The 25,615-nt window shown below is 40.2% G+C and overlaps 1 protein-coding gene across 1 annotated transcript in view; it reads right to left on the bottom strand.

Annotated features, from left to right (window-relative positions):
• The window catches only part of ttn.2 (titin, tandem duplicate 2), a 225,324-nt gene that overhangs the window by 134,625 nt on the left and 65,084 nt on the right, over positions 1-25,615 (bottom strand). The window contains 31 exon segments of the mRNA XM_062431355.1: positions 468-836; positions 2,282-2,713; positions 3,217-3,318; positions 3,566-3,679; positions 4,076-4,384; positions 4,535-4,756; positions 5,466-5,531; positions 5,680-5,760; positions 5,931-5,982; positions 6,273-6,361; positions 9,219-9,260; positions 9,494-9,538; positions 9,774-9,830; positions 9,959-9,985; positions 10,082-10,159; positions 10,282-10,491; positions 10,930-11,190; positions 12,173-12,440; positions 13,758-13,841; positions 13,921-14,104; positions 15,184-15,469; positions 15,753-15,863; positions 16,438-16,725; positions 17,705-17,995; positions 18,132-18,419; positions 20,066-20,353; positions 20,781-21,059; positions 22,061-22,342; positions 23,268-23,546; positions 24,564-24,851; positions 25,247-25,525. Of these exon segments, the coding sequence (XP_062287339.1) occupies positions 468-836; positions 2,282-2,713; positions 3,217-3,318; positions 3,566-3,679; positions 4,076-4,384; positions 4,535-4,756; positions 5,466-5,531; positions 5,680-5,760; positions 5,931-5,982; positions 6,273-6,361; positions 9,219-9,260; positions 9,494-9,538; positions 9,774-9,830; positions 9,959-9,985; positions 10,082-10,159; positions 10,282-10,491; positions 10,930-11,190; positions 12,173-12,440; positions 13,758-13,841; positions 13,921-14,104; positions 15,184-15,469; positions 15,753-15,863; positions 16,438-16,725; positions 17,705-17,995; positions 18,132-18,419; positions 20,066-20,353; positions 20,781-21,059; positions 22,061-22,342; positions 23,268-23,546; positions 24,564-24,851; positions 25,247-25,525 (6,051 nt within the window).

Here is a 25,615-nt window from a genome sequence, read left to right as displayed (position 1 = left end):
TGGAACAGCTGATATCTCAACATCATAACTGGAAGATTCCTCTGTCAAAATGTGTCCTTCAATTTCAAGCTCCTGAGTCTGTTTTCTTGCTTCTGTGCTAATAATAACAGGTTTGATTTGATCTGCATATTTAACTACCTCTACTTCTTTGATTGAGGAAGTTTCTTGAGTTTTTACTACTTCCTGTTCTTTTAGTGTTTTAAGGCTTCTCTCTCCCCTCTTTTTGACTGTAACAGTAACTTCCTGATGTCTCACTGATGTGCTATCTTTTCTCTCATCTGTTGGTGACTCAACTCTCCTGACAAATAACTCCTTTTCAGTTTTTTCTTTTGCAGGTTTATCCTCCCTATCTTTCTCAGATTGAAGCTCCTGAACCAAAACTGTAGTTTCTTTTGTTTTTGGGATGACTCTGTGTTTAGTCACCCTGGTCTCCTTCTTCCTTGAAGTGTCAGTAACAGATATCTCACCTCTAAGTTCTGACTTTTTATCTCTTTGTCTCAGCTTTTCTGTTGAACTTAAGCCAACTTCTTCTGATAGCAAAACAATCGTCTCATCCACAGGAGATTCTTCCTCCACGTCAGCAGAAGATTCTTCGTCCACGTCAGCAGGAGATTCTTCATCCACGTCAGCAGGAGATTCTTCCTCCACGTCAGCAGAAGATTCTTCGTCCACGTCAGCAGGAGATTCTTCCTCCACGTCTGCAGGAGATTCTTCCTCCACATCAGCAGGAGATTCTTCGTCCACGTCAGCAGGAGATTCTTCCTCTGTCACGTAATAAACTTCCTGTATCTTCTGAGCTTCTTTACTTTGCTCAATCTTGACAAAAGTTGTAAGAGCTGGAAGTTGTTAAGAGGTGTTGAAGAAGAAGAGGCGTCATGTGGCGGCGCCAAGAGGTGACAACAAAACACAAAGACAAGCATCAATGTTAGAAAGAGACAACATGGGGATTAAAGGGCTACTGATTAAAGGTGATAATCCACCGGTTGTGTATTATCATCAAGAGTTAAGATGCAGTGAAGTGTTCCACCATGTTTTCAGATGGTACCTTTTTCTGGAGAAGAGACTCTTTTCTCTGGAGTAAGAATCTTCTGAATCTTCTTAGTTTCTGTTTCTTTTAAAGAATTATTGTTTTAACCCATGTTGGAGTGTAGAAGATCATTTTAAAAGAAGAGAATTTACATAGTTAATACACAAACATACACAAATAACCAGGATTCATTAAAGGACACAAAACAGAGCACATCCTTAGACATGAAAGAGGGATGTAATATGTTACAAGACGTGGCAACAGTTCAGTTCGTGCTCAATTTGATCTCATATATTATTATTATTATATTATGATGACATGCTAATTCACTATCACATGTAAGGTTTACTGTTCGTGTATTTCATTATTTGCGCATAATGAATAAGCATGTATTATGTTTGCAGTAGATCAGAACTGACTATACAGACTCTCATATTTTAATAGACCAAAAATAAAATGTAGTGCATTTCTTTGGAAAAAGTTATTGTGGCAATGTATCATTTAAAATACATATTAAATATGAATAATATATATTATACGACAAAAATAACTGTTATTAACCCTTCTGTTGTTCTTGAGTCGAGGAAAGAAGGAAAGATGGAAGGATGGAAGGAAGGAAGGAATGAAGGAATGATGGAAGGGAGGAAGAAGGAAAGAGAGGAAGGAAGGAAGGAATGATGGAAGGGAGGAAGAAGGAAGGAGAGGAAGGAAGGAAGGAATGATGGAAGGGAGGAAGAAGGAAGGAGAGGAAGGAAGGAAGGAATGATGGAAGGGAGGAAGAAGGAAGGAAAGGAGGAAGGAAGGAAAGATGGAAGGATGGAAGGAAAGATTGAAGGATGGAAGGAAGGGAGGAAAGTTGGAAGGATGGAAGGAAGGGAGGAAGAAGGAAGGAAAGGAGGGAGGAAGGAAGGAAGGGAAGTAAGGAAGGACGGAGGAAGGAAAGAAAGAGAGAAGGAGGGAGGAAGGAAGGAAGGAAGGAACAGTCGAAACAGACGGGGTCAATTTGACCCGGGAGGACGACAGGAGGGTTAATATGAATCATATCATTTAAATCATAATAAAATTAATTCATTATAATTTCTATATTTTTAATAATATCCTACATTAATCTCTTTTAGCTCCATGGTTCAGAACAAGCTTCAGACCCTTAAAACAGGAGACTGAACTCTGTAACTTGACTGTTGCCAACGGTTACCATGCATGAAGAAGAAAGAAGAAGAAGAGAAGAAGCACTGAGGTCGGCCTCAGCTGTACCTTTACGAAGAATCTCTTGTTTCTCTTGTTTAGGTTCAGAAACCTTCTCAGGCATCTTCGGAGGAACTGGTTTTTCTTCAGAGATCAGCTCCCTTTTGGGTTTTACTTCCTCTACAGGCTTTCTCTCAGGAATCCTCTCTTCTTTCTCCTTTTTCTGAGGAACTTTTACAGGTTTGGTCTCAGGAGGAGTTTTCTCTGTTGGGAGTTTAACTGAAACCTTTTCTGGTACTTTTTCAGGAACCACCTTTGGTGTTGGCACCTTCTCAGCAATCTTTCCTTTCACCTCAGCTTCCCCTGAAGGCCTTCTTCTCTCAGGTACTGTTTCAGGCTCTTTATCAGGCAGCCTCTCAGGTTCAGGCTCTGAAACAACCTCCTCATCAAACACCTTCTGAAGCTCACGCACCTCTTCAGGTACAACTTTGGGCTTCAAAGCTTTAAGAGGGTTTGACACAAGAACATGCAGAAAACATGACTATAAAGAAGAGAACAATGTGCTGGTGGACAAACAAGAATGTCTTAAACAGAACAGGGAATACTTGTTTAACCCAGGCGGGGAGTTCCGGTCCTATGAAATGAGGCCAACGCAGAAGTAACTTACAACTGCATTCTATCAAAAGGCCACCAGGGGGCGACCGTTTTTGTCAGGTTACATTACAAACAATATCAAACATAATGATCATACTTAAGTTGGTATTCTCTATTTTAGAAAATGCAAGGAGTCAGCAAGTTGAGCATACTCTTGTTATTAGCTGTCAATCATCTTATATTATCACACATTTGGATTTGATTCTTAGTCCTAATTTGGGAGGAAAGTGTAAAATATAATTTAAATGTATGATGATGATTTGAATAACGTAACCCTGCCTGTTTAAGACATGAACAGACCAACATGAAAACAACAAACATTGAAAGATCTGCCAGAAACATGAGAGTACCTTTCTCTTTCTTCGCTGGCTCTTCTTTGGGAGGAACAACAACAGCAGGTCCTGGTTTCTTGGCTTTTGGAGGCTCAGGTACTTTTTTCTCCACTTCAGGAACTTTAAAGAGCACCATTCACACACGTTACAAGTTTTACAAAGAATTCAAGTTTAAGAAAAAAAAAAAAAAAATCCACCCAACACTCTATCGAGTGCACAACAAGAAGAACTCAGTTTAAAGTGAAGCCCCATCTCAACATACTGGAGCCAGAGATTAGACGTTAGACAAACACTTAACAAAACCCAAAAGAGTTAAAGATGAGTTTAAGAATTCAGTGTGAGGAGCTTTGGATGAGACTTTAAGTACCTGCAGCTACCACAGGCTTCTTCTGCGGTGCTTCCTCATCTCTCTCCACCTTTACTGGGGCTGCAGGTGAAGGTGCAACAACCACCTCCTCCTTCTTTGTTGGTGCTTCTGGCACTTTTAAAAAAACATGATGTCAGCAGTAGAATATATAAACTATGCTTATGATTATGGCTTATGAATTCCAAAGGTTAAAAAAGACACAAGAAGAAGAAGTGAAGGAAGTAAAGTGAGCCTAGTTGCTTTGTAGTTTTATGGCTCAAAGCAAAGAGGATGTAATAAATGAGACAAACACAACAACACTAGACTCAAACACTGACAACAGAGATGAGGAACATTAGAGATCCATTAAAAGCCAGAAGGTTAGATTAAAGATGTGAGGAGTTTCTAAACAAAATCAAACACAGAAAAGATCATTTAGCTTTAATGTTTAGACACATTAAAGCTGGAAGGCAGAGTTAAGAAGATTAAGAACAACTCCAGAGCTGCATCTCAAACAGAGATGACGTATACCTTTCTTAAGAGGTTCCTTTGGTGCAGCTGCTGGTTCTGGTTTGGCCTTTGCAGGTTCTGGTTTGGCCTTTGCAGGTTCTGGTTTGGCCTTTGCAGGTTCTGGTTTGGCCTTTGCAGGTTCTGGTTCTGCTCTCACTTCAGTTTCAGCTTTTTTCACTGCTGGTTCGGGTTTGGGAACAGCTGGTTCTGGCTTCTTGACGGCAGGTTCAGGTTTACGGACTTCTGGTTTTAGTTTTTCAGGTTCTGGTTCTGGCTTGGTTTTTGTCAGCTCTGGCTTGATCTTTGCTGGTTTCGCTGCCTCTTCGGGGACTTAAAGCAACATTCAGTGGTTTAGACACCGATCGAAACATTCAGGACAAACAGATGCTGAAAGATTTGCTTCCATGTTTGAAGCTGAACAAACACAAACATACAATCAGACTACAAACGGTCCTAAAACCCAAACAAGACAGGAAATACCTTTGGATGGTGGTGACGCCGGCTTCTTAACCACTGCTGGCTTCACTTCAGGCTTCGGCTCAACCTTTGCTGCAGGTTTGCGTTCAGGTTCTGCTTTGGGAGCCGGTGCGGGCTTAGGCTTTGCTTCAGGTTCTGCTTTCACTTTAGGCTTGGGCTCAGGCTCAGGCTTAGCTGCAGGCGCCACTTTTTTGGGCTCTGCTGGAACCTGAGGCTTGGACTCATCTTCAAGTAGGCAACACAAACATTAGCTAACGTTAGCATAAAAGTTGTGATAGCATCTAAGAGTTATGAAGAGGTATTCAAAAGAGTAAGATGACACTCAACAGTGAGACAAACACACTGATGAAGAGTGAAACTGGGACAGTATCATGTAGAAAACAGACAAACAGAGAATTACTAAAGTATGGGATATAAAGATATCAAGAGGTGGAAAGTTATATATGCTGAACACAGCTAATCTGCTACTGAGGATGCAGGTTAAAGGTAGGGTTGGTAATGTTGGAAAGCTAGCAAGAGAGCTAGCAAGATTTGAAACCTCCTCCTGCCTCCTCTAAGTTCCCCCCCGCTGCTCCCCCTCCCGGCAGTGAGTCCGTCCAAGCCACGCCCCCACAAACCGGCAACAGCGACAGGTGAAGACTGTGCACGTGAAGTAGGCAGGGAGATAGGGGGGGCGGATGCAGAACTAGACATGAAGGCACCTGATTGGTTTTTGCTTTTCGGTGTGAAGAGCATGGATTGGTCGGAGTTTTATCAGTCCTGTGGCTGTCACAGAGCTCTGATTGATCCGTTCCTTTTTCTAAATTCATGATGTATTGATACCTCTGATAATAGAAGGACCAGTTCACCCAGTATAACAAAAAGTGCTTCTGAACAGGATTACCAACCCTACCTTTAACACGTCAATCAAAAGCAAAAAGAGAAAGAAAAGTACCTTTTGTTGGCACTTTGGGTTTCTCAGCAGGTGGAGAGGGAGCAGGCTTCTTAATCTCCTCTGGTTCTTTTAGATACATTTAAACACATTATAACCCAATATATATAAAAGAAAACACAGTTCAAACTACAATATAACACAGTGGTCCATGAAAGGACAGTGTCATGTTAAATAGATGTTAGGTTAAGAGTGGTTAGCAATCAGACATCTCTACCTTTAGGAGCAGCAGCTTCCTTCTTCTCTGGGACTAAGACCACAGGAACCTTTTCCTCCACGGGCTTTTTGGCCTCGGGTACTTCAAAAGTTCAGTGCAATGAAGTAAATTTTAACAAAATAAAAACTTCCAGTAACAAAACACCACAAAAAACACAATTACACTTAAATACACAAGAGCTACTTTAAAGGAATAAACAACATGGAAACCCATAGATGAAGTTATGGCAACATCGAAGGTATGCTGGGTACCTTTCGCTGGTGCCGGCTCCTTCACAGCTGGTGTCGGCTTCTCTTCGGGCTTCTCCTCAGCTTTTCGGGGGGAATTAAAAGACACTGACTATATTAGCATCAAATGGAGGATGCTGAGCAATTGCATGTGAAGCAGAGAAGCTCGGCAAAAGCCAGGACTCATAAAAGAAAAAGCGACTACAGTAGATAATGCAGCGACAGGTCTATCTGTAGCCCAAATAAGAAATACAATAAAAAAACTAAAAGAATCAAACAGGAAGGACGAAACCAAGCAAGATTTTAGTAGCAGACGACAGACGGACAAGCTCATGAGTACAGAGCACTGAGCTGCAGCATGAAGACAGTCATGTAAGCGGTACCTTTTGTAGGAATTGCTTCTCTCATTTCAACTTTCTTGGTCTCCACTGGCTCTTCAATGGGAACTCTGGCAGCTGGAGGAAGAAACAAAAAAAAGGACAAAACCCGAGAATCATCATCACTGTTTCTGAAGTCAATGTTACTGAAGTGTCCCAAAGCATTGGCTCAAAGCATGTATGAATAACTGCTTATTACACTCAGAAAAAAGAAGGATCAAATCAAATGATCATATGTGTATAAATATATATGTCACAAATAAATAGTAAGACTTTTTATTTACAGTTTACCAGGTAATCTGTAATTAACCCAAAGTGAAACTGTATGCAAAGAACAATTATAATTACTAGAATAAAATAAAATAAAAAGGTTTTTTAGGAGTAATGCAGAAGCTAAAAAAAATTGCCTCAGATTGCAGAACTGGGAGAGGTTAGTTTGGAAAAATAAAAACATAATTATAGATGAAGAATGATTACAAGAAGAAGAAAAAAAAAGGTTGGGAGAAAGGAGAAAAAAACACAAACATAAAGATCAAAAAAACAAAGACAAACAGTAAGAGAGAGCCATGGTTAAGAGCGGCTCAGATACACACACACACACACACACACACACACACACACACACACACACACACACACACACACATTAACAGACAGATGACCAACGCCTGGATACCTTTGGTTTTGGACACTTGTTGTGTTAGCGTCTCTTCGGTCCAGCTCTGATACTCGACTGAAGTGCGACAACCACAAAAGTGACAAGAGACAACAGAGGTGAGTGAACTGTGAGCACGCTGAACTCATGAGGTCATTTCACAGTTTAACGGAGACGCTGTCCGTTCATCTCAAAGAACGTTTAGTTCAACATCAGAGAAAACAGAAATACACTTTATTTATTTTGTTGCAATGTCAACAAAAGCCAAAACGTGTCATTGTCCACTATTTATTTAACTTTCGTGTCGTCCTCCCAGGTCAAAGGAAGGAAGGAAGGAAGGACAGGATGGAGGAAGGAAGGAAGGAAGGAAGGAAGGAAGGACAGGAGGGAGGAAGGAAGGGAGGAAAGGAAAGAAGGAAGGAAGGACGGAGGAAAGAAGGAAGGAAGGAAGGTAGGAGGGAGGGAGGAAAGAGAAGGAGGGACGGAGAAAGGAATAGAGGAAGGGAGGAAGGAAGGAAAGAAGGACAGAGGAAAGAAGGAAGGAAAGAAGGAAGGGAGGAAGGAAGGAAGGGAGGAAGGAAGGGAGGAAGGAAAGAAGGACAGAGGAAAGAAGGAAGGGAGGAAGGTAGGGGGGAGGAAAGAAAGAGAGAAGGAGGGAGGGAGGGAGGAAAGAAGGAAGGGAGGAAGTAATGAAGGGAGGAAGGAAGGGAGTAAGGAAGGGAGTAAGGAATGAAGGAAGGAAGGGAGGAAGGAAGAAAGGAAGGGAGGAAGGACAGAGGAAAGAAGGAAGGGAGGAAGGGAGGAAAGAAGGACAGAGGAAAGAAGGAAGGGAGGAAGGGAGGAAAGAAGGAACAGTCAAAACAGACGGGGTCAATTTGACCCGGGAGGACGACAGGAAGGTTAAAGGTTCAGCAGTGTTGAGGATTTAGCGCCATCTACTTCCTCCCTTTCCAAGCATGTAGAAACAATCTCACTCTCAAACCGTGAAATGCCACCAGGACTGTGAGTTAGTGAGTGTGTGATGGAAAGATGGAAAGATGGAAGATGGGATGAAATGTTTTTAGATGTTGGACAAAAACAAACAAAGAAGAACATGTTTTGTCTCATAGTCAGACGACGGATGATGGATGATGTTATGATGACAGGAAGAGGCAGATTTGGGTTTTACCTGAACCAACCGACCATGAAACAACACCTTGGATATTACTGGTAAGGATAAACCTTTTATTGACTTACTGATATTTTACTTTAACTCCATTATTCATATCCACTGGTTTGTGTTATTGGGGAGAGAAGTCCTTGTTTTGGTAGAGAACTGAATCATTTCTTTTATCTAAGATTAAGATTTAAGATTTATAAGTGAAACAAATTATCCAGATTAAAATTAAAATTAATATTCAAAAAATCTAAATCACAAAGAAATATAGCTTAGTGATGCTTAACCCTCCTGTTGTCCTCATGTCAAGGAAAGGACAGGAGGAAGGGAGGAAAGAAGGAAGGAAGGAAGGAACGAGGAAGGAAAGAAGGAAGGAAGGAAGGAAGGAAGGAAGGAAAGGAGTAAGGAGGGAGGAGGAAGGGAGGAAAGAAGGAAGGAAGGAACGAGGAAGGAAAGAAGGAAGGAAGGAAGGAAGGAAGGAACGAGGAAGGAAAGAAGGAAGGAAGGAAGGAAGGAAGGAAAGGAGTAAGGAGGGAGGAGGAAAAGAGGAAGGAAGGTAGGGAAAGAAGAAAGGGAGGAGGAAGGGAGGGAAGAAGGAAGGAAGGAACGAGGAAGGAAGGAAGGAAAGGAGTAAGGAGGGAGTGAGGGGGGAAAAGAGGAAGGAAGGAATGAGGAAGGAAGGACGTAAGGAAGTAAGGAAGGTAGGGAAAGAAGAAAGGGAGGAGGAAGGGAGGAAAGAAGGAAGGAAAGAAGGAAAGGAAGGAAGGAAGGAAGGAAAGGAGTAAGAAGGGAGGGAGGAAAATAGGAAGGAAGGAAGGAGAGAAGGAAGGGAGGAAGGAAAGGAGGAAGGAAGGAGGAGGGAGCAAAGAAAGAGGGAAGGAGGGGAAGAACGAAGGAAAAATTCAAGAAAGAGGGAGGAAGGAAGGAAGGAAGGAAGGAAGGAAGGAAGGAAGGAAGGAAGGAAGGAAGGAAGGAAGGAAGGAAGGAAGGAAGGAAGAGTTAAAAGAGATGGGGTCAGTTTGACCCGGGAGGACGACAGGAAGGTAAAAACATGATTAATTTTCCCAGATCTGCTCAGATGGTAAACGTGATGAGAGGATGAAGGTTGAGTGAACATGTTGTACCTCTCTGCTCCACCTCTTCTTCATAATGATATGAAAACTCAGCTGATTCTTGAGAAAACAAAAACAGTTTTTGTTTGTTTCCATTATTAAGAACAAAAGAAACACATTTTAGTTTGTGATGAGAAGTCTAGATTAGTTTCACTGTAGATGTTAAATAAAACCAGCAGCTAGATCTGACAGATACCAGAGGTTTAATGTTAGAGTAATGTTATTTAAATTACATTAAATTAAATGTTCTTGGTCAACATGAGGGAGGTAAATGAATGAATAAATACCTCTATGTTCAATCTCTTCTTCATAATGATACAATTTGGCAGATTCTTCTTTAAAAGATTAAAAAAAACATTTCAGATTTTATTATGACGTTAAACTTTAGTCAAAATCATTAAAATTTGAAGCCTGAAATGGATTAAGATTCAATTTACAGAATCAGTTTTATACTTCATCCAAACTTTACTTAATCCCAAATGTTGTGATAGAATCTTTGTAAGAATCCATTTCCTGTTTGGGGGTTAGGGTTATTATATATAATCCTGCAGCTGACTCCAGTCTTACCTTGCACTGCCACTGATGAAGCCACCTCAGGCCTCTGAACTGAGGAGTCTGGGACATCTACAGAATATGGAATAGTGTTCATTCCCCATTTAAAAAATATATACTATTACAATATATTTATTATTATTAAAGCAAATGCTGTTGCTGTAAAAGTTGGACGTTGGTCTAGAAGATTAAATACTTACCGATGGGAACCATTGCTAATTCAATTTCTGTGAAAAGGGGGAAGAGTGAACACGCGTTAAACACTGAAACACACAAAAGCTGAACAGAAGCATAAAAGATGATGCCTGACTAGGAAACTGTACCTTTGCCAGACAAATAAAGCTCAGCTGTGCTCTTAGCCTCTCCTCTGGGCTCCAACCTCACAATCACTGAGTATACGCCTACATGGGATTAGTAATGAAGACTTTTAACACTCAAGTCATAAAAACAATGATGATAAAAAAAAAATCTATTGGGCTTTTTTTTGGATGGGCCTTTGGGGGCTCGATGGCGCTCTACACACCTTCGTCTTCGATGGCCACGTTTCGGATGACCATGAAATGTCTTCGGCCCTCGCTTGTGAAGTTGTACTTAGGGCTCTCTTTCAGTTCCCAGGTGTCTTTGTACCACGAAACAATCGCATTGTCGAAGGAAACTTCACACTCAAAGGTGGCTGACTGGCGCTCGTTGACTTCGATGTTGTGGATGCGTTTGGTGAAATGAATTTGTTCAGCTAAAACAGATAAAGACGTGAATGGGTAAACGTGTTTGGCATCACAACTGGGAATGTATGACAAAAACCTGAATGGTAGTTTTTTCATCGACACAACATCCACATCAGGGTTAGAAATGATGGATCAGAGGAAATGCTTATGGGACGGTTATGATGACTGGTTGTTTGGAGAAGGATGGGTTTGAGTCGAGACGCATGTAAGAAGACAACGAATGAGATGGTGGCGGAAGTTTTTTTTTTTTTTTTGCGAGATAATCCAGGAGAGGAGAGGCGTGGAGAAGGTTAAGACAGAGGAAGACCAATCCCAGAAGAAAGAGAAAAAAAGAGTCCGAATTTCCCAACATTAGTCTCAGATTTTTGATGAGGGGAAGTTGTAAGAGGTTAGTAAACGGGCAGATCATCCACCACCAGGTTGCAGGATGGTTTCCAGGTACAAACCTTCCACCCAGAGGTCTGCTGAGGACTCCAGGTGCTGGTACTTGCAGGAGTATCTGCCCTGGTCTTCGGGCTTCAGTTCTCTGATCAGAAGCTTCTGAACCTTGTGTTTCACCTCGGATGTGTACCTGCCCTTCATCTCTAACTGCTTGCCATTTTTATACCACTGTGCCTCTACGTTAGGGATCGACAACTGACAAGACAGAGTGCATGATTGGCCTTCCTTACCCGATGTATCCTGCAGATGCTTCTCAACCTCTGCTTCTGAAAGACAAAATACGACAAAGAAGAAAACATAGTATTTGTTAGGAGGGTGTAGTGTCTGGATTGCCCTTATCCTGTTGTAACTTGAGATGCCATGTCTTTGTCTTGTATATCTTCCTAAAGTAGATGTTTACTTAGGTTAAAGGTTAAAAGTTAACCATAAAGGACAGGCCAGAGGCTATTTCTCCAGACTGACCATTTGTTTAAAGCTAGTTATAAATGAGGGGTCAGGACTGTGTCTCCAGACTGACCATTTGTTTAGAAGGTGGAGTTTTGTTTTGGGTACTATATATATAGTGTTGTAAGTATTGTAGTGGTAGAGAGGTTCAGATTGATACCAGGACTCTCTCAGATTGGACATGTGACACTGATCTCTTTGTAATAAAACCTTTAAAATATACAAGTGAGACGTGTCAGCGGTGGTTTCCTTCTTCATACATACATACCTATTAAATTACACTTCAAGAGTTTAGGGTTTAGTGGTTGCAAAGTATAGCATAGTGGGAATAAATTACTTCCAAAATAACTTTGCAGCAACTTTTTTAGTTTACTCTAAAGTGAGGAAGTTTAGAAGTATTCATTGATGTTTCTGATGTATTTGAAGCTCCACTAATTAGCTTTTTTTAGCTTCTTTTACATTGTAGTTTTGGCTTTGAGGCACATTTCCTGTTTGGTTCAGTCTCAACCCTTTTCTGTTAAAGTCTGTGTAAAGTAAGAATAAATATGTGTTCTGAGTTTGACATACCACAGTAAAGTGTGTTTTTAACCACCCTGCCAAATATGAATGATTAAAAAAATCACCAAATATATGAAATTAGGCTTCAAAGTTGCTATTTCTCTTTCTTTTGTATTGTCTAGTCTATGTTTGTATGTTGATTTAATGTCTGTTTATATATTTGGACCTTATGCATCTCAAGGGGTTTATCCAAATAAATACATTTCAACACATATGTGGACCAGCTTCAGGTGTATCAGTACTGACCCATGATGCTGAGCTTGGCGCTAGAGATGTGTGGCCCACAGACCACCCTGTAGTTGCCCTGGTCGGACGACTGGCACTTCTTGATTTTCAGCAGGTGGCGGTCGCCGCTGATGCTGATGTCGTACTTGTCGCTTGTGTCCAGTTTCTGGGTTCCTTTGTACCAGGACAGAGCGATCTCTGGGTAGTTGATCTTCACCTCACACTCAAACACTGCTTCTTTCTTGGTGATTACAGCCTGATCAGCGATGTCCTTCACCACGGTCACAGGCTGCCGGAGGGATGAGACAATCACATTACTGCACTATAATGCTCATATTTATTTATTATTATACTATTTATTCATATCCATCTCTGCGCTGCTACAGGCCTCTTCTAACAGGCCTCCATAATTACGTATTTAGCCCATATTTAATATTTAATGACTCATACTTGCCTTATCTTTTGTACTATTATCACACAGCCTCAGCACATTAATTTGGACCTTGGTTTTTATTTATTTAGTATACTGTTCTTAGTATCTTTATTCTTATTTAACTTGTATTCATACAGATTTTACTTTTTACATTCCTGTTTATGTTGTATGTGAATGTTATGTGTGATGTCTCTACGTGTATTAAGCTGCTTGGACCCTAAATGTCCCCTAGGGGATCAATAAAGTTTCTATCTATCTATCTATCTATCTATCTATCTATCTATCTATCTATCTATCTATCTATCTATCTATCTATCATCTATCTATCTATCTATCTATCTATCTATCATCTATCTATCATCTATCTATCTATCTATCTATCTATCTATCTATCTATCTATCCATCCATCTATCTATCTATCTATCTATCTATCTATCTATCTATCTATCCATCTATCTATCTATCTATCTATCTATCATCTATCTATCTATCATCCATCTATCTATCTATCTATCTATCTATCATCTATCTATCTATCTATCTATCTATCATCTATCTATCTATCTATCTATCTATCTATCTATCTATCTATCTATCTATCTATCCATCTATCTATCTATCATCTATCTATCTATCTATCTATCTATCATCTATCTATCTATCTATCTATCTATCTATCTATCTATCTATCTATCTATCTATCTATCTATCTATCCATCTATCTATCTATCTATCTATCTATCTATCTATCCATCTATCTATCTATCTATCTATCTATCTATCTATCATCTATCTATCTATCATCTATCTATCTATCTATCTATCTATCTATCTATCATCTATCCATCTATCATCTATCTATCTATCTACCTATCTATCCATCTATCTATCTATCTATCATCTATCTATCTATCTATCTATCTATCTATCTATCTATCTATCTATCTATCTATCTATCTATCTATCTATCTATCTATCCATCTATCTATCTATCATCTATCTATCTATCTATCTATCTATCTATCTATCTATCTATCTATCTATCTATCTATCTATCTATATCTATCTATCATCTATCATCTATCTATCTATCTATCTATCATCTATCTATCTATCTATCTATCTATCTATCACTTGACAGATAAGTTATCAGACAGTGAACATGTCCGGACCTCTGTGCGCTCCATCCTCTTCTGCAGGTCGGCCACCAGTCGGGCCATGTCTTCATCAGACTCTCTGTCTCCACGTTCCAGTTCCTGTCAACAACAGTAACATTGAGCACTTCGTCTATTAACACAAACATGTCAAGAGGAGCTTGTCTGTGAAGAGTTTTACCGGTCTTCCACTTTCTTCAGCTTTCTCCTTCTTGAGCTGCTCGATAGCCTGCAGCAGGCCTCGGTAGTCAGTGATGCCGTACATTCGGGCATATTTCTCGTACTCTTTGGGGTCCACATTCCTCAACAACTCCACTATGTCGATGTCCTTCTCCTCCTTTGGACTCTTCTGCTTTGATGGAGTCCTGAGAACATGACACAAGAGACACAAAGTTGAACCTGGTGAACTTATTTCATCCATTAGGCACTTTTGACACTGGATGTATAAAAGGCGAGATGTGCTAAAATCCTTTTCCATTTCTAGACGTGATCCAGATCCTGAAGTGAGAGATGTATTTTTTTATGATCAGAAAAAACACAAATAAACCTTTTAATCACCAAAAATTTGGATTTCTCTAAATCCACTTTTTCTTATAGCCCAGATTCTCCTCTGTCTTCCATTTATTTATATAAAATATGCATTATTAATGAGTACGTTATCCTCATAAATGCAACAGCATGTTAACCTGCAGTAACACATAAGACAGTAAACAGAGTCTAGTAAAACCATAGACTGTATATAAAATGGACGTTACATCCGTGACGTCACCCATTGGTTTGTGGACTGCTGCTCGGAGGCCAATAGTATCGGATCTGAGCAGCGCCATCTTGAAAATTTCAGGTGCATGCTGGGAAAAATAAAAACAGGGATTCTACTTATATGGGCATCAGGAGGAGCATGAGGCGCCCTCCTGAACCTGTGAACCAATCAACCTGTCAATCACCACGTAGCCACGCCCTAATGCATACCCTGCTTTATCGTCACATATAAAATCAGGGAGGCCAAAATGTCCCAAATGAACATCATACTGCATTGAAGAAGGCTTTAAACTAGCGATTGAGACCATAAACACATTTTGAAAACGTTTACTGAGGTTAGAAATCAAGTGAGAAGTTGGTGAATTCTCCATTGACTTGTATAGAGACGGAAGTCCTTTTGACACCAAAACGGTCGCCCCCTGGTGGCCTTTTGATAGAATGCAGTTTTAAGTTAGTAGTAATAAGTCCCGCCTCTACACTGCTTGCTGCCATATACATCATTTTAGTCACATTTTCCCAAAAACTCAACTTAATGTATTTTGGGATCTTCACTGCAATTTAAAATACAATTCTGTACATTTTAACACATTTGGAAGAACAGCCAGAGATGGACACAGCAGAGAGTCCAGCAGAATAAAGATACAGACAGACTACAGAATATTTTAATTAGACACAACAAACTCACTTCTTTAGTTTAGCTCGCAGGTCGCCCTCCAGCTGTGTTGATTCTTTCTTTTCGTCCACGTGCATGTCGGTGCTACACTCGATCTCTCCGTGCTTGTTGGAGGCGACACACCTGTACTGACCCGAGTCTGACTTGGTCACCTCTTTAATCTCCAGTTTGGCCTCCTGGCCCTTCTGCTCGATGGAGATCCGTCCGCCCTGAGTGATCTGCCTCCACTTACCCTTCATCCACTTCACGTTAGGGATGGGGTCACCTCCTACCTTGGCGATGAAGGTGGCAGTTCCCTCTGTGGAGCAACAGGATGAAGTTTAATCGATATTACAAAAACTAAAACATGTTTGTCTGTTGCTAAATGTAAGATTTTTGTCAAAGTAGAAGCAGCACAGTGTGAGTGTAAAACAGAGAAAGTGAAAAAATCATTTCCCCCTGATTTTACTAGTTTTGACATCGTTTGGCCCCAAAATCATAATCACGATCACATTTGGATTAATTGAGCAGCCTTATATATAACAGATGTGCTGTGCGTTGCATTCATTCCTGTTGTGTGTCATGTTTGAGTTGCGTCTCACTCTCAATGACGTGTGCAGTCTTGGGCTCCTCGATGAAGAACAGCTTCTCCAGCTTCTTGGTTGGAGCAGCTGAAGGAGCTTCAGCAGGAGCTGGAGCTGCTCCTGGTTTCTCTGCAACACAAACACACAGAGAGTAAAGTCACATGGTGAGACTAGAAGGAATATAGATCAATAATCCAGAATTTATTCAACATTGTCCTGACAGGTTGACCTCATTCAGCCCCAAGCTAAGTTAAAGGGGGGGAAAGGAGAGGCTGGGTAAACGTCATAAACCATTTAACTACCCCCAACACAACTTTATAACCCTCAACAGGTAAAGTAAAGAATGCATGTATTTTTCCTAATACACAGCCGCAGCCAGAATTCATACATTCATACTTTTTGTAGTTGATTTAACCTTCGTGTCGTCCTCCCGGGTCAAATTGACCCCGTCTGTTTTGACTGTTACTTCCTTCCTTCCTTCCGTCTGTCCTTCCTCCCTCCTTCTCTCATTCTTTCCTTCATCTCTCTTTCCACCCTCCATCCCTCCCTTCCTTCTTCCTCCCTTCCATCCTTCCTTCCTCCCTCCCTTCCATCCTTCCTTCCTTCCTCCTTTCCTTCCTTCCTTCCTTCCTTCCTCGAGGACAACAGGAGGGTTAATAGATTGCTTACATTGTAATTTCTAACTAGAGATCTGCCTCCTTACCTTTGATGGTGACTTTGGCCTTGCAGAACTCACTGCCGGCTTCATTGCTGGCCTTGCAGAGGTAATCGCCGGCATCGTGTTTGGAGGCGGGGCTGATCTCAAGACAGGCCGTCCCATCTGAGAAGCTGATCTTGGTACTACCAGCAGAGGTCAGGTCCTTCCTGTCCTTCATCCACTGGATCTTCAGAGGAGCGGAGCCGACGACGTGACACCTGAGACTCAGCTTCTCGCCCTCGTCTACAGTCACCGGTTTGAGCGGGACGTCAAACACTGGAGGCTTCTTGCCTTCTGCAGGAGGAATATTTTACAGCTTGATTTATTGGACTTTTCTGAAAAAGCTTGAACTGTCCATTACAGGATTTATTATAATGTGAAACAGTAAACAGAGCAGGTCCAACGTGAACCAGCTCTGTTGAAAGGAAATAAGACTCCTATAATAATGATGTTATGTTATGAAATCTATGCTTGTAATTACAGGATCATTTTCTTGTTGTAATCAAGTCTTAGCGTGTCATAATTATGACATCATCATTAACAGGTCCTTACTTCATTATAAAACTTAGAACATCAGTCACATAATGATGGAATTCTTATAAAGACAGGATCCACATCTGGCAATTGTCAGATTCAATTAGATTATTTTCCTATAAAAAACTGATCTGAGTCAAAAGTCGGATTTTGTCCACTTATATCTTGTGTTTGAACATCGAGTAATTTCAGTGTTAAACCAATGTATGAGTGATGGAATGTGGAAGAAAAAAACATTTCATTTTTATCATTGATGAATCTGTTAATTGTAGAGCTGCTGTGGTCACTGTGTGTGTGTGTGTGTGTGTGTGTGTGTGTGTGTGTGTGTGTGTGTGTGTGTGAATCCTGTGCAAAGCTGAAGATGGTGCTACAGCAAAGTAATAAAGTTACTGAAATAGTATGATCATTTCAAAGCAATGACATTTTGTTTCTTTCCAAAGAAAAAACTGCTTCGAATCAAAAAGATGATTTACTTCAAAATGTTCAATTTCATTTTTATCATTGATGAATCTGTTAATTGTAGAGCTGCTGTGGTCACTGTGGCTATAAAGAATAAACTACTACAGACATTCACTGTGATATAAAACACAGAAAACCCCCAAAAAAAATCCACATTTCAAAAGCTGAAATAAGAGAATATGTAACATTTTACCTTGGAGAATGCCTCAAATTATTGATCAACTAATTGTTTCAGCTCTACAAATCAAATGCTGTAATGAACCCAACATGAAACACCCACCTGAGACGCCCACAGAGACATCGCAAGAGACTTTCCCAGCTTCGTTGGAGGCGTGGCATGAATACTTGCCACTGTCCCTCACCTGGCTGCTCTTAATGCACAGAACAGCCACATTACTCTTAAAGCTGATGTCGTATTTGTCGGAGCTGAAGATTTCTGTGTCGTCTTTGAACCAGCTGACAGACATGGGCTGCGAGCCGGAGACACGGCCTTCGATCTTCACCAGTTTGCCCTCCGTGTCCTCGATGTGCTCTGACGGCTTTTTGGTGAACACCGGAGGGTTTTTACGCTCTGACAACAAGGAGAGTGAAGTGACAGTGAGGAGAGGAAGTTTGCATTTTTCATACAAAGAAACGCCCGTGAAAAGGGGCTTAAGTGTTTAAGAAGAGAGGGCCACGATGACGGGGCTGTGGCCCGGGTGAAATACCTTTGACTGTGACATCAGAGGAACAAGAGTCCTTCCCCATGTCATTAGAGGCATGGCAGAAGTATTTCCCCATGTCGGCTTTATCTGCCTTCAGAATGGTCAGGTGGGGCGTGTTATCATCACAGCTGATCTTATAATTTCCCCCGCTGCGAATATCTTTATGGTCTTTGGACCATTTGACTTTAATCGGGGAAGAGCCGGTCATGTGACACTCCAGCTCAATGCTGTCACCCACCGTCACCTCTCGTGGTGACAACTTCCTGTCAAAGACTGGAGGGTATCTGGGTTCTGCAGGTCCATGAAAGAATGTGAGGAGAAGAAGACAACAACACATTTTAAGATGGAAACATTTCAATAGTTTGGGTGTCAAACAGCTTCATGCTGACTGACAGAAGATAAAAGATGATAAAGATCATTTACAGTCTGTGAGCTTGGGACAGAACAAATAAAAACTGCTTTCATTGTTCTTCTGGAATGAACTGAAACACATCTCACCATGACCAGAAGAGTCTGGACACAGTGACAGTTTCTCAACGCCAAGCTTGGGAGAGTCTGCATCTAAACACCTTTCTACTAGACAGAGCCGTATTCACAAAGCATCTTACTCTACTGCCAGCATTGCTCCTAAAGGGCACTACGACACTTTTATTGACAAATACCTGAAATAAGAGAAGAAGCTCATGAATGCACCTAATTACTTATGACAGTGATAAGTTGGCAGGTGAAGTATAGGAGATAGAAATGAAATAAAGAGAGAATGATAAGAATAAGATTAAAATAATGAAAAAGAAAGAATGAAAAAGAATGTAAAGAATAAAAGAAAGAATAAATCGAAGAGATTATGAGATGAAAGAAAAACTGAAATAGAAAAACAATATTTGACAGACATCACCTGCTTGTTGAAAAAACACTGATTTCATAAAGGACCCAGCATCAAATTTCTGCTTTTAATCCATTTAGAGAGAATATATTAGAGGATTATGGCAAAAATGTCTAAGTGGTGTAACCATAAAAACTTTGTACCAAATAATTCAACTTGCTTAAAAACAGTAAATTGTCAATAAAACACCATATCAACTAGTTTGGCATGATCTTACATTATAACTTTATATTAAATAAAGGTAATGGAATACAATTGTTCTAAATATTACATTTACTCTGGTAACCATGGAGATCAGGAACCTGACTGCTTTCTTTCTTTCTTTCCTTCTTTCTTTCTTTTTCTTCTTCCTACTTTATCTTTCTCCTTTCTTTCTTTCTTTCTCTTCTTACTCATTTATCATTCTTCCTTTCTTTCTTTCTATCTTTCTCCTTTTCATCCTTTCTTTCTGTATTTCTCTTCCTACTCATTTATCTTGCTTTCTTTCCTACTTTCTTTCTTTTTTCTGTCTCTTCTTCCTCCTTTATCTTTCTATAAAATATGTAATATTTATCATTCTTTTGTGGTTACACCATTTGACATTTTCAGGAGCATTCAGTCTTACTTTTGGTAAAAAATGGTGTAAATGTCATTTCAAATTATATAAAACCAACAAAAATACTAAATGTACATTTTAACAAACCTGATGCTGCTTTTAAAACTAGTTTTTTAAAGAAAGTTTTGATTTGCTCATCTTGCCAACCCTTAATTGTCACTGAACAACATGTAAAGAAATGACAAACTGGCATCTGCAGAGCATTTTCTGGACTGTTACTGAGGCTTATTATAAGTGTGTTTCTTCTCTCAGATTGAGGAGCAACTTTCAGCCCTAAAATGTTTGCTGAAAATATTCTGTACATCTAACACTGGCCCCCTTATTCTCCTAACTCTAGTTTCTATTATCCTGAAGATGTTTTGTGAAGACGGCCCTGGATTTCAATCCTCTAAAAACAGCAGCATTTCCATCATGACATAAAAGCAATCATCCATTGCTTTTATGTCATGCTTCACACACCTTGAAGAGTGAGCTTGGCTCTGCAGGAGGCGGAGCCAACGCTGTTGGTGGCGGCACAGGTGTATTCCCCTGAATGCCTCATCTGGCTGTGTTCGATCTGCAGCACGGCCGTGTTGTCGTCGTACAGCATGGAGAACTCGTCTCCGTGTCTCAGTGGCTCGCCGTCTTTCAGCCACGACACCTCAACGGGTGAAGAGCCGGCAACACGGCACTCAAACCTGACTGACTGGCCTTCTGTTTGCTGCAGGCTGGTGATTTTCTTGGGGAAGGACGGCGGCGTTTTAGCCTCTGAAGAAGGTAAAGACATGATGCTGAATGGTAGGAGTTTGGCCAAAAGTCATTCATGACTCAATTCAAGACTTTGTACGGTGAGAAGTTATAAGAAACATTTTCACTTCTTTCTGACACTTTGCAGACCAAAGAATTAAGGTAATGAGTAATTGATACTGATTGAAAGAATTAAAAAACAATGAAAACAATGAATGACAGAATGCAAGAAAGAAGTGAAATAAAAAGGAAGAAGTGCTCTATGCATGAATGTGTTTTACTACCACTAAATACTAGAATCTTATTATACCACAAATAATTAAATACTCAGTTAATTTCACAAATATAATTATGAAGATTAATATTTTTTTATCTACATGTTTTGGGTCAAAGAAATCTGAACTTTTAAATGCACACAGATGTAGTGAAGAAGTTTGGAGATGATCACCTATCACATCGAGTCTGCAGGAGGAGGCGGCAGAGCCAATCCGGTTCTCTGCCTTGCAGGAATACTCCCCAATGTCAGCCTTGGTGGCTTTGCTGAGCTTCAGACAGGCAACACCCTTCGAGTACTCTAACTTACAAGTGGGGCTGGACCTTACTTTGCCATCAGCCTTGAACCAGGACACTTTGATCTCAGGTGTGCCAGCTACCTGACACTTTAGACACACAGCGTCTCCTGCTGTCACCTCCATTGGTTCCAGAGACTCAACAAAGTACGGCGGTTCTATAGTGACAGACACAAACATCACAAACATCAAAATAACATATGTGTGATGCCTGACATCTGCTGGACAAAGCAGGAACTGCATCATTCTCTGGTGCCAGCTGATGTCACTCTCAGTTTTTGGGATGGAGTCATTATTCCATCTTCCCACCAAGCTACAAACTCATCCAGGTCTTCATCTAATATATGTCTTCAGTCTTATTTACCCACATGGATTTAACTTGTTCTGTGTGCACCTTTGTTTATATATGCACATCACAACCTTTAAGAAATAATTCCACTTATACCGCATTGGACTGTAAAAGTAAAGAAGGATTAACTGCTTGGTTTATAATGTTAATACATGATTGTGAAGCAAGACCATTGCTCTTGCCTTGTGATTGCACACTGCGTTTGTGTATTATTTTTATATGAGTGGTTTAAGGAAAGATGTGTAGTGTCTGGATTGCCCTTATCCTGTGATAACTTGAGACGTCATGTCTTTGTCTTGTATATCTTCCTAAAGTAGATGTTTACTTAGGTTAAAGGTTAAAAGTTAACCATAAAGGACAGGCCAGAGGCTGTGTCTCCAGACTGACCATTTGTTTAGAAGGTGGAGTTTTGTTTTAGAAACTATATATAGTGTTGTGAGAATTGAAGTAGAGAGAGAGGTTCAGATTGGGACCAGGACTCTCTCAAGATTGGACATGTGACACTGATCTCTTTGTAATAAAACCTTTAAAATATACAAGTGAGACGTGTCAGCGGTGGTTTCCTTCTTCATCAACACATCAAGAATCTACCTATTAAATTACACTTCAGATGCTTCCCTGAGAGATTTTGGAAAGTGGCATATCTGGCTTCTAGAAAGGGTCTGTTTGTTCCCCATCTGTCCTCTAAAGCTTAATTAATTCATGAACTAACTTGAAGTAAAACTACATGCTGAGACATACAAAAGGAATCCATGAGTTTGCCTCTCCCAAAAACTGAACCTTGTGATGACAAACATAAGATGAACTAACCAAGAATGGACACGTTTGCCTCACACGTGTCTTTTCCAGCATCGTTGGACACTTCGCAGGAGTATTTTCCTGCAGCTTCTTTCTCATCAGTGCAGAGACACTCCAGGATGCAAGAACTTTCAGTCGTGGTGATGTTGTATTTGTAAGAAGCAAAGATCTGCTGGCCTTCTTTGTACCAGTTCACAGTGATCTTAGGTGTCCCGGTGTATGTACACTCCAGCATTAAAGCTTTGCCCTTCTCAACTGACACGTCTTTCAGTTTCTTGGAGAAGGCTGCTGGTTCTGAGTGACACAATCAGACACATTTAGTTAGTGTGAAGACTTTGTCAGGGGGACATGCAGTTACTTTTGATTGGTTCATTTTAGCACAACAGGATTTATTAACATCAATGTTGTCTCATACTTCAAACTGTGTGTTCATCATTCTTACAGCCTGACCATTAGCCAGTGATTAGTCCCCATCCAGGACCATCAGAGTCAGGAAACTGGCTTTTTCTCCTTGCTTGCTGACTGGAATTATACTCAGTACTTCAATCAGTGTGGAAGAAATCCTGCAACTAATCATTGATTTTAAATCCTGCACTTCTCAGAGGACATATTGAGTGCATTTTCAGGTTTATAATTATATTCTGGGGCTCCACTGGAATATATGTTTGCATGATGTTCTAGTTAAGAACTCCATATTTATCTTATACTGGTCCTTTATTTCTTGAATGTACTTTCAGTAAGACATTTTTATGAAGTGACGAATTGTGTTCTCTGTGAGGAATGCAGGGTCCAGGTCTAGCCAGTCTATATATATATGTGTTCTGCTCTTTATCAAGCTTGGAACACATTTTTATTTGCTGAGCTTTCCTGTAAACCAATTATAATACAGAATGCTTTGCTAACGTGGTGACCAGTGGCCAATGGTGGAACTAAGGACATTGCTCAGTGAAGAAGTTACATTTGGAATTACTTGTACTTGCTTTTTATCCCATTACAATGACAATGAACATACAATCAGCTGTTTTTTAACTACCCAACAGTAAATAAAGTGGCTAAATTAGCTCAACGTCCACAAGCTACATTATCGTTATCTGCATACTTTTTCCACTATTAACCTTTACTCACCATTCATCAGGATATATATACACAAACAGCTAACTGCAGTTTGTGAAAACTTTACTTAAATTATGGGATTTAAGTAAAGTGCTAATATACTGACCTTTGACAGTCAGGTTAACTGGGCAGCTTTCCTTTCCTGCATCATTTATGATTTGGCAAGTGTACTCTCCAGCGTGGTTTCTGTCCACATTGAAAAGCTCCAGGATCACTTTGTTGTCCTTCAGGGAGAAATCACAGCCTTGTCCAGCCTGGATCTCCTTGGTTCCTCTGAACCACTTCAGTTTAAGGGGCTCACTGCCTTTCACCATCGCTGAGAAAGTGACATTAGAGCCTGGCATGGCTTCCACAGGCTGTGGGGTCACCACAAATGTTGGGGGCTCTGGATACAAACACAGTGACAGATATCAACATGGTGGAACCCAAATGTTTTACTGCTTACGGGAGTAGAAATACTAAAATTTGGGAAGTATGTTAATATATTCACTTTATTGGCCAATGAAAAACACCCCCAAAACAAATAGAAAACGCCTAGAGGGTGTAATCACGATAAGAAGCTTCAACATCCATGTCATGTGATATTCAACTTAATCTATTTCTACTTCTATTGATTCTATATTGGATGCAGTGTCTATCTATTACTACTATTTATATGAAATGATTGTTTGGTATTTCAGTTTTTCATTGTTAACTTGTGTATAAAATGTGCATAGACACCAACATATTTGTATGACTGATGATTGTAGAGTCACTGTATACTGTATATTCTCTTAAGGAGCTCTGATTCAGTGTGTGGGTACTTCCTGTATTAAGGATTACACTCATTCCTGTACAGTAAACATGATGCTAAAGTCTCAGCCAATACGTGTATTTCCCTATTTTGCGTATATTTTCAATTGTTCTTATACATTTTTTCTTGGTTTCTTGGTTTTAAGCCCATTCTTGCTGCCAGTCTCACCAAAAACCTCATAGAAGATAGAAAACACTTCCCTCTCTTACGGACCTAAAGGGAATTCTTGTTTCTTTATTACAACAAAGATGTAAAGTAAGGAGTTAGACAGGCGCCTGAAGTGAACACTAGTTATAAAGAGTTGTATTGTACTGTGTCTCCTAACTAATAGACACTATAGGCTAAAAGACTGTTAATAGTAAATACACAAACATTGGGGGAAGGTGGTTCCCCCAACAAGACCAATGGCCGGCCATTATTGAAGAAGTCTTACAGGAAACATATCCTGAGACTACAAGACACATAACTGGATTAAATTGTTATTAAGTGGTTATTGTTATTGTGTAATGCTGAACATTGTTAAATAGCACATAAGCATTTCTGGACAGGACTGTAAGAGTTAACGGAACATTTAATTAATAAGATCTCTTTCTGTCTGGATTTACTGACCTGTTACAACCAATGAGGCTGTGGTTTCACTGAATCCTGCCTTGTTGACAGCTTTACATTTATACACGCCAGAGTCAGATAGCTTCAGCTTTGGCACCTTCAGCATGCAGCTGTTGTTGTTGAATGAAATCTCATAATTTGGCCCGCTCTGTATCTCCTCCCCATCGTGGTACCAGGAGATAGTAAAAGGTTGGGAACCTGACACTTTGCACTCCATCTCTCCAGCTTGTCCAAGAATTGTGTTGCAATCCTTCAATTTCCTTGAGAATGTTGGAGGTATGGTTTTATCTGTTAGGGAAGGGAAGACTGAGTAAGGAGGGTGTTAGGACAAATACATATATGAAGGCACAGTGATCAGTGGGGCTGGATATAGAACCTCAATGCTTTTTTCCCCCCAATGGCAGAAAAGTGTCAAACCAAGTAAGACAGAAGCTGACATTGAGTTTCTGGTCAGGTTAACTTCTAATTCTTTGATTAAGTTAACATGACCAAATATAACATTTTATTGGCTGTTTTATTCCTATAAATGATCTGTATGGCTACTTGTTTTTTTAACAATTGATAATGCCAGCTTCTTGTGTTAAATTTAAAAAAGGGTTTATAGAATAATATTTTAGGTATCAAAGATTAAAACTCATACCCAGCCCCAGTCATCAAACTGCAAGTAGGAAGAAGACACCAACCTAAAACAGTGAGATTAATTTTACTCAGGTCCTTCCCGACCTCATTCATAACCTCAAATGTGTACTCTCCAGAGTCCACTTTCTCAGCAGAGAGCACGTTCAGGCTGGAAATCATCTGGGAAAATGAGATTTGGTATTTCCTCCCAGAGGCCAGCTCAACACCATCCTTGAACCACCTAGGTTTCAGCTCTGGTGTTCCACACACTTTAACCTCAAGAGCGGCAATATCGCCTGCTGTCACGCTCAGAGCATCGGGCTTATCCACTATCTTAGCAGGTTCTGGAGTAAACAGAGAGGAAGCAGGAAAAAATAGGTTTTTAGTGAAACCTGCAGGGGAAAAACTAGCAAGAGAAAGAGAGAATTATATGT

Source organism: Scomber scombrus, chromosome 13, assembly GCF_963691925.1.
Source record: "Scomber scombrus chromosome 13, fScoSco1.1, whole genome shotgun sequence".
Classification (NCBI taxonomy): Eukaryota; Metazoa; Chordata; class Actinopteri; order Scombriformes; family Scombridae; genus Scomber; species Scomber scombrus.
Note: the sequence above shows the minus strand (reverse complement) of the source record. Positions and strands in the feature narration are given on the sequence as shown.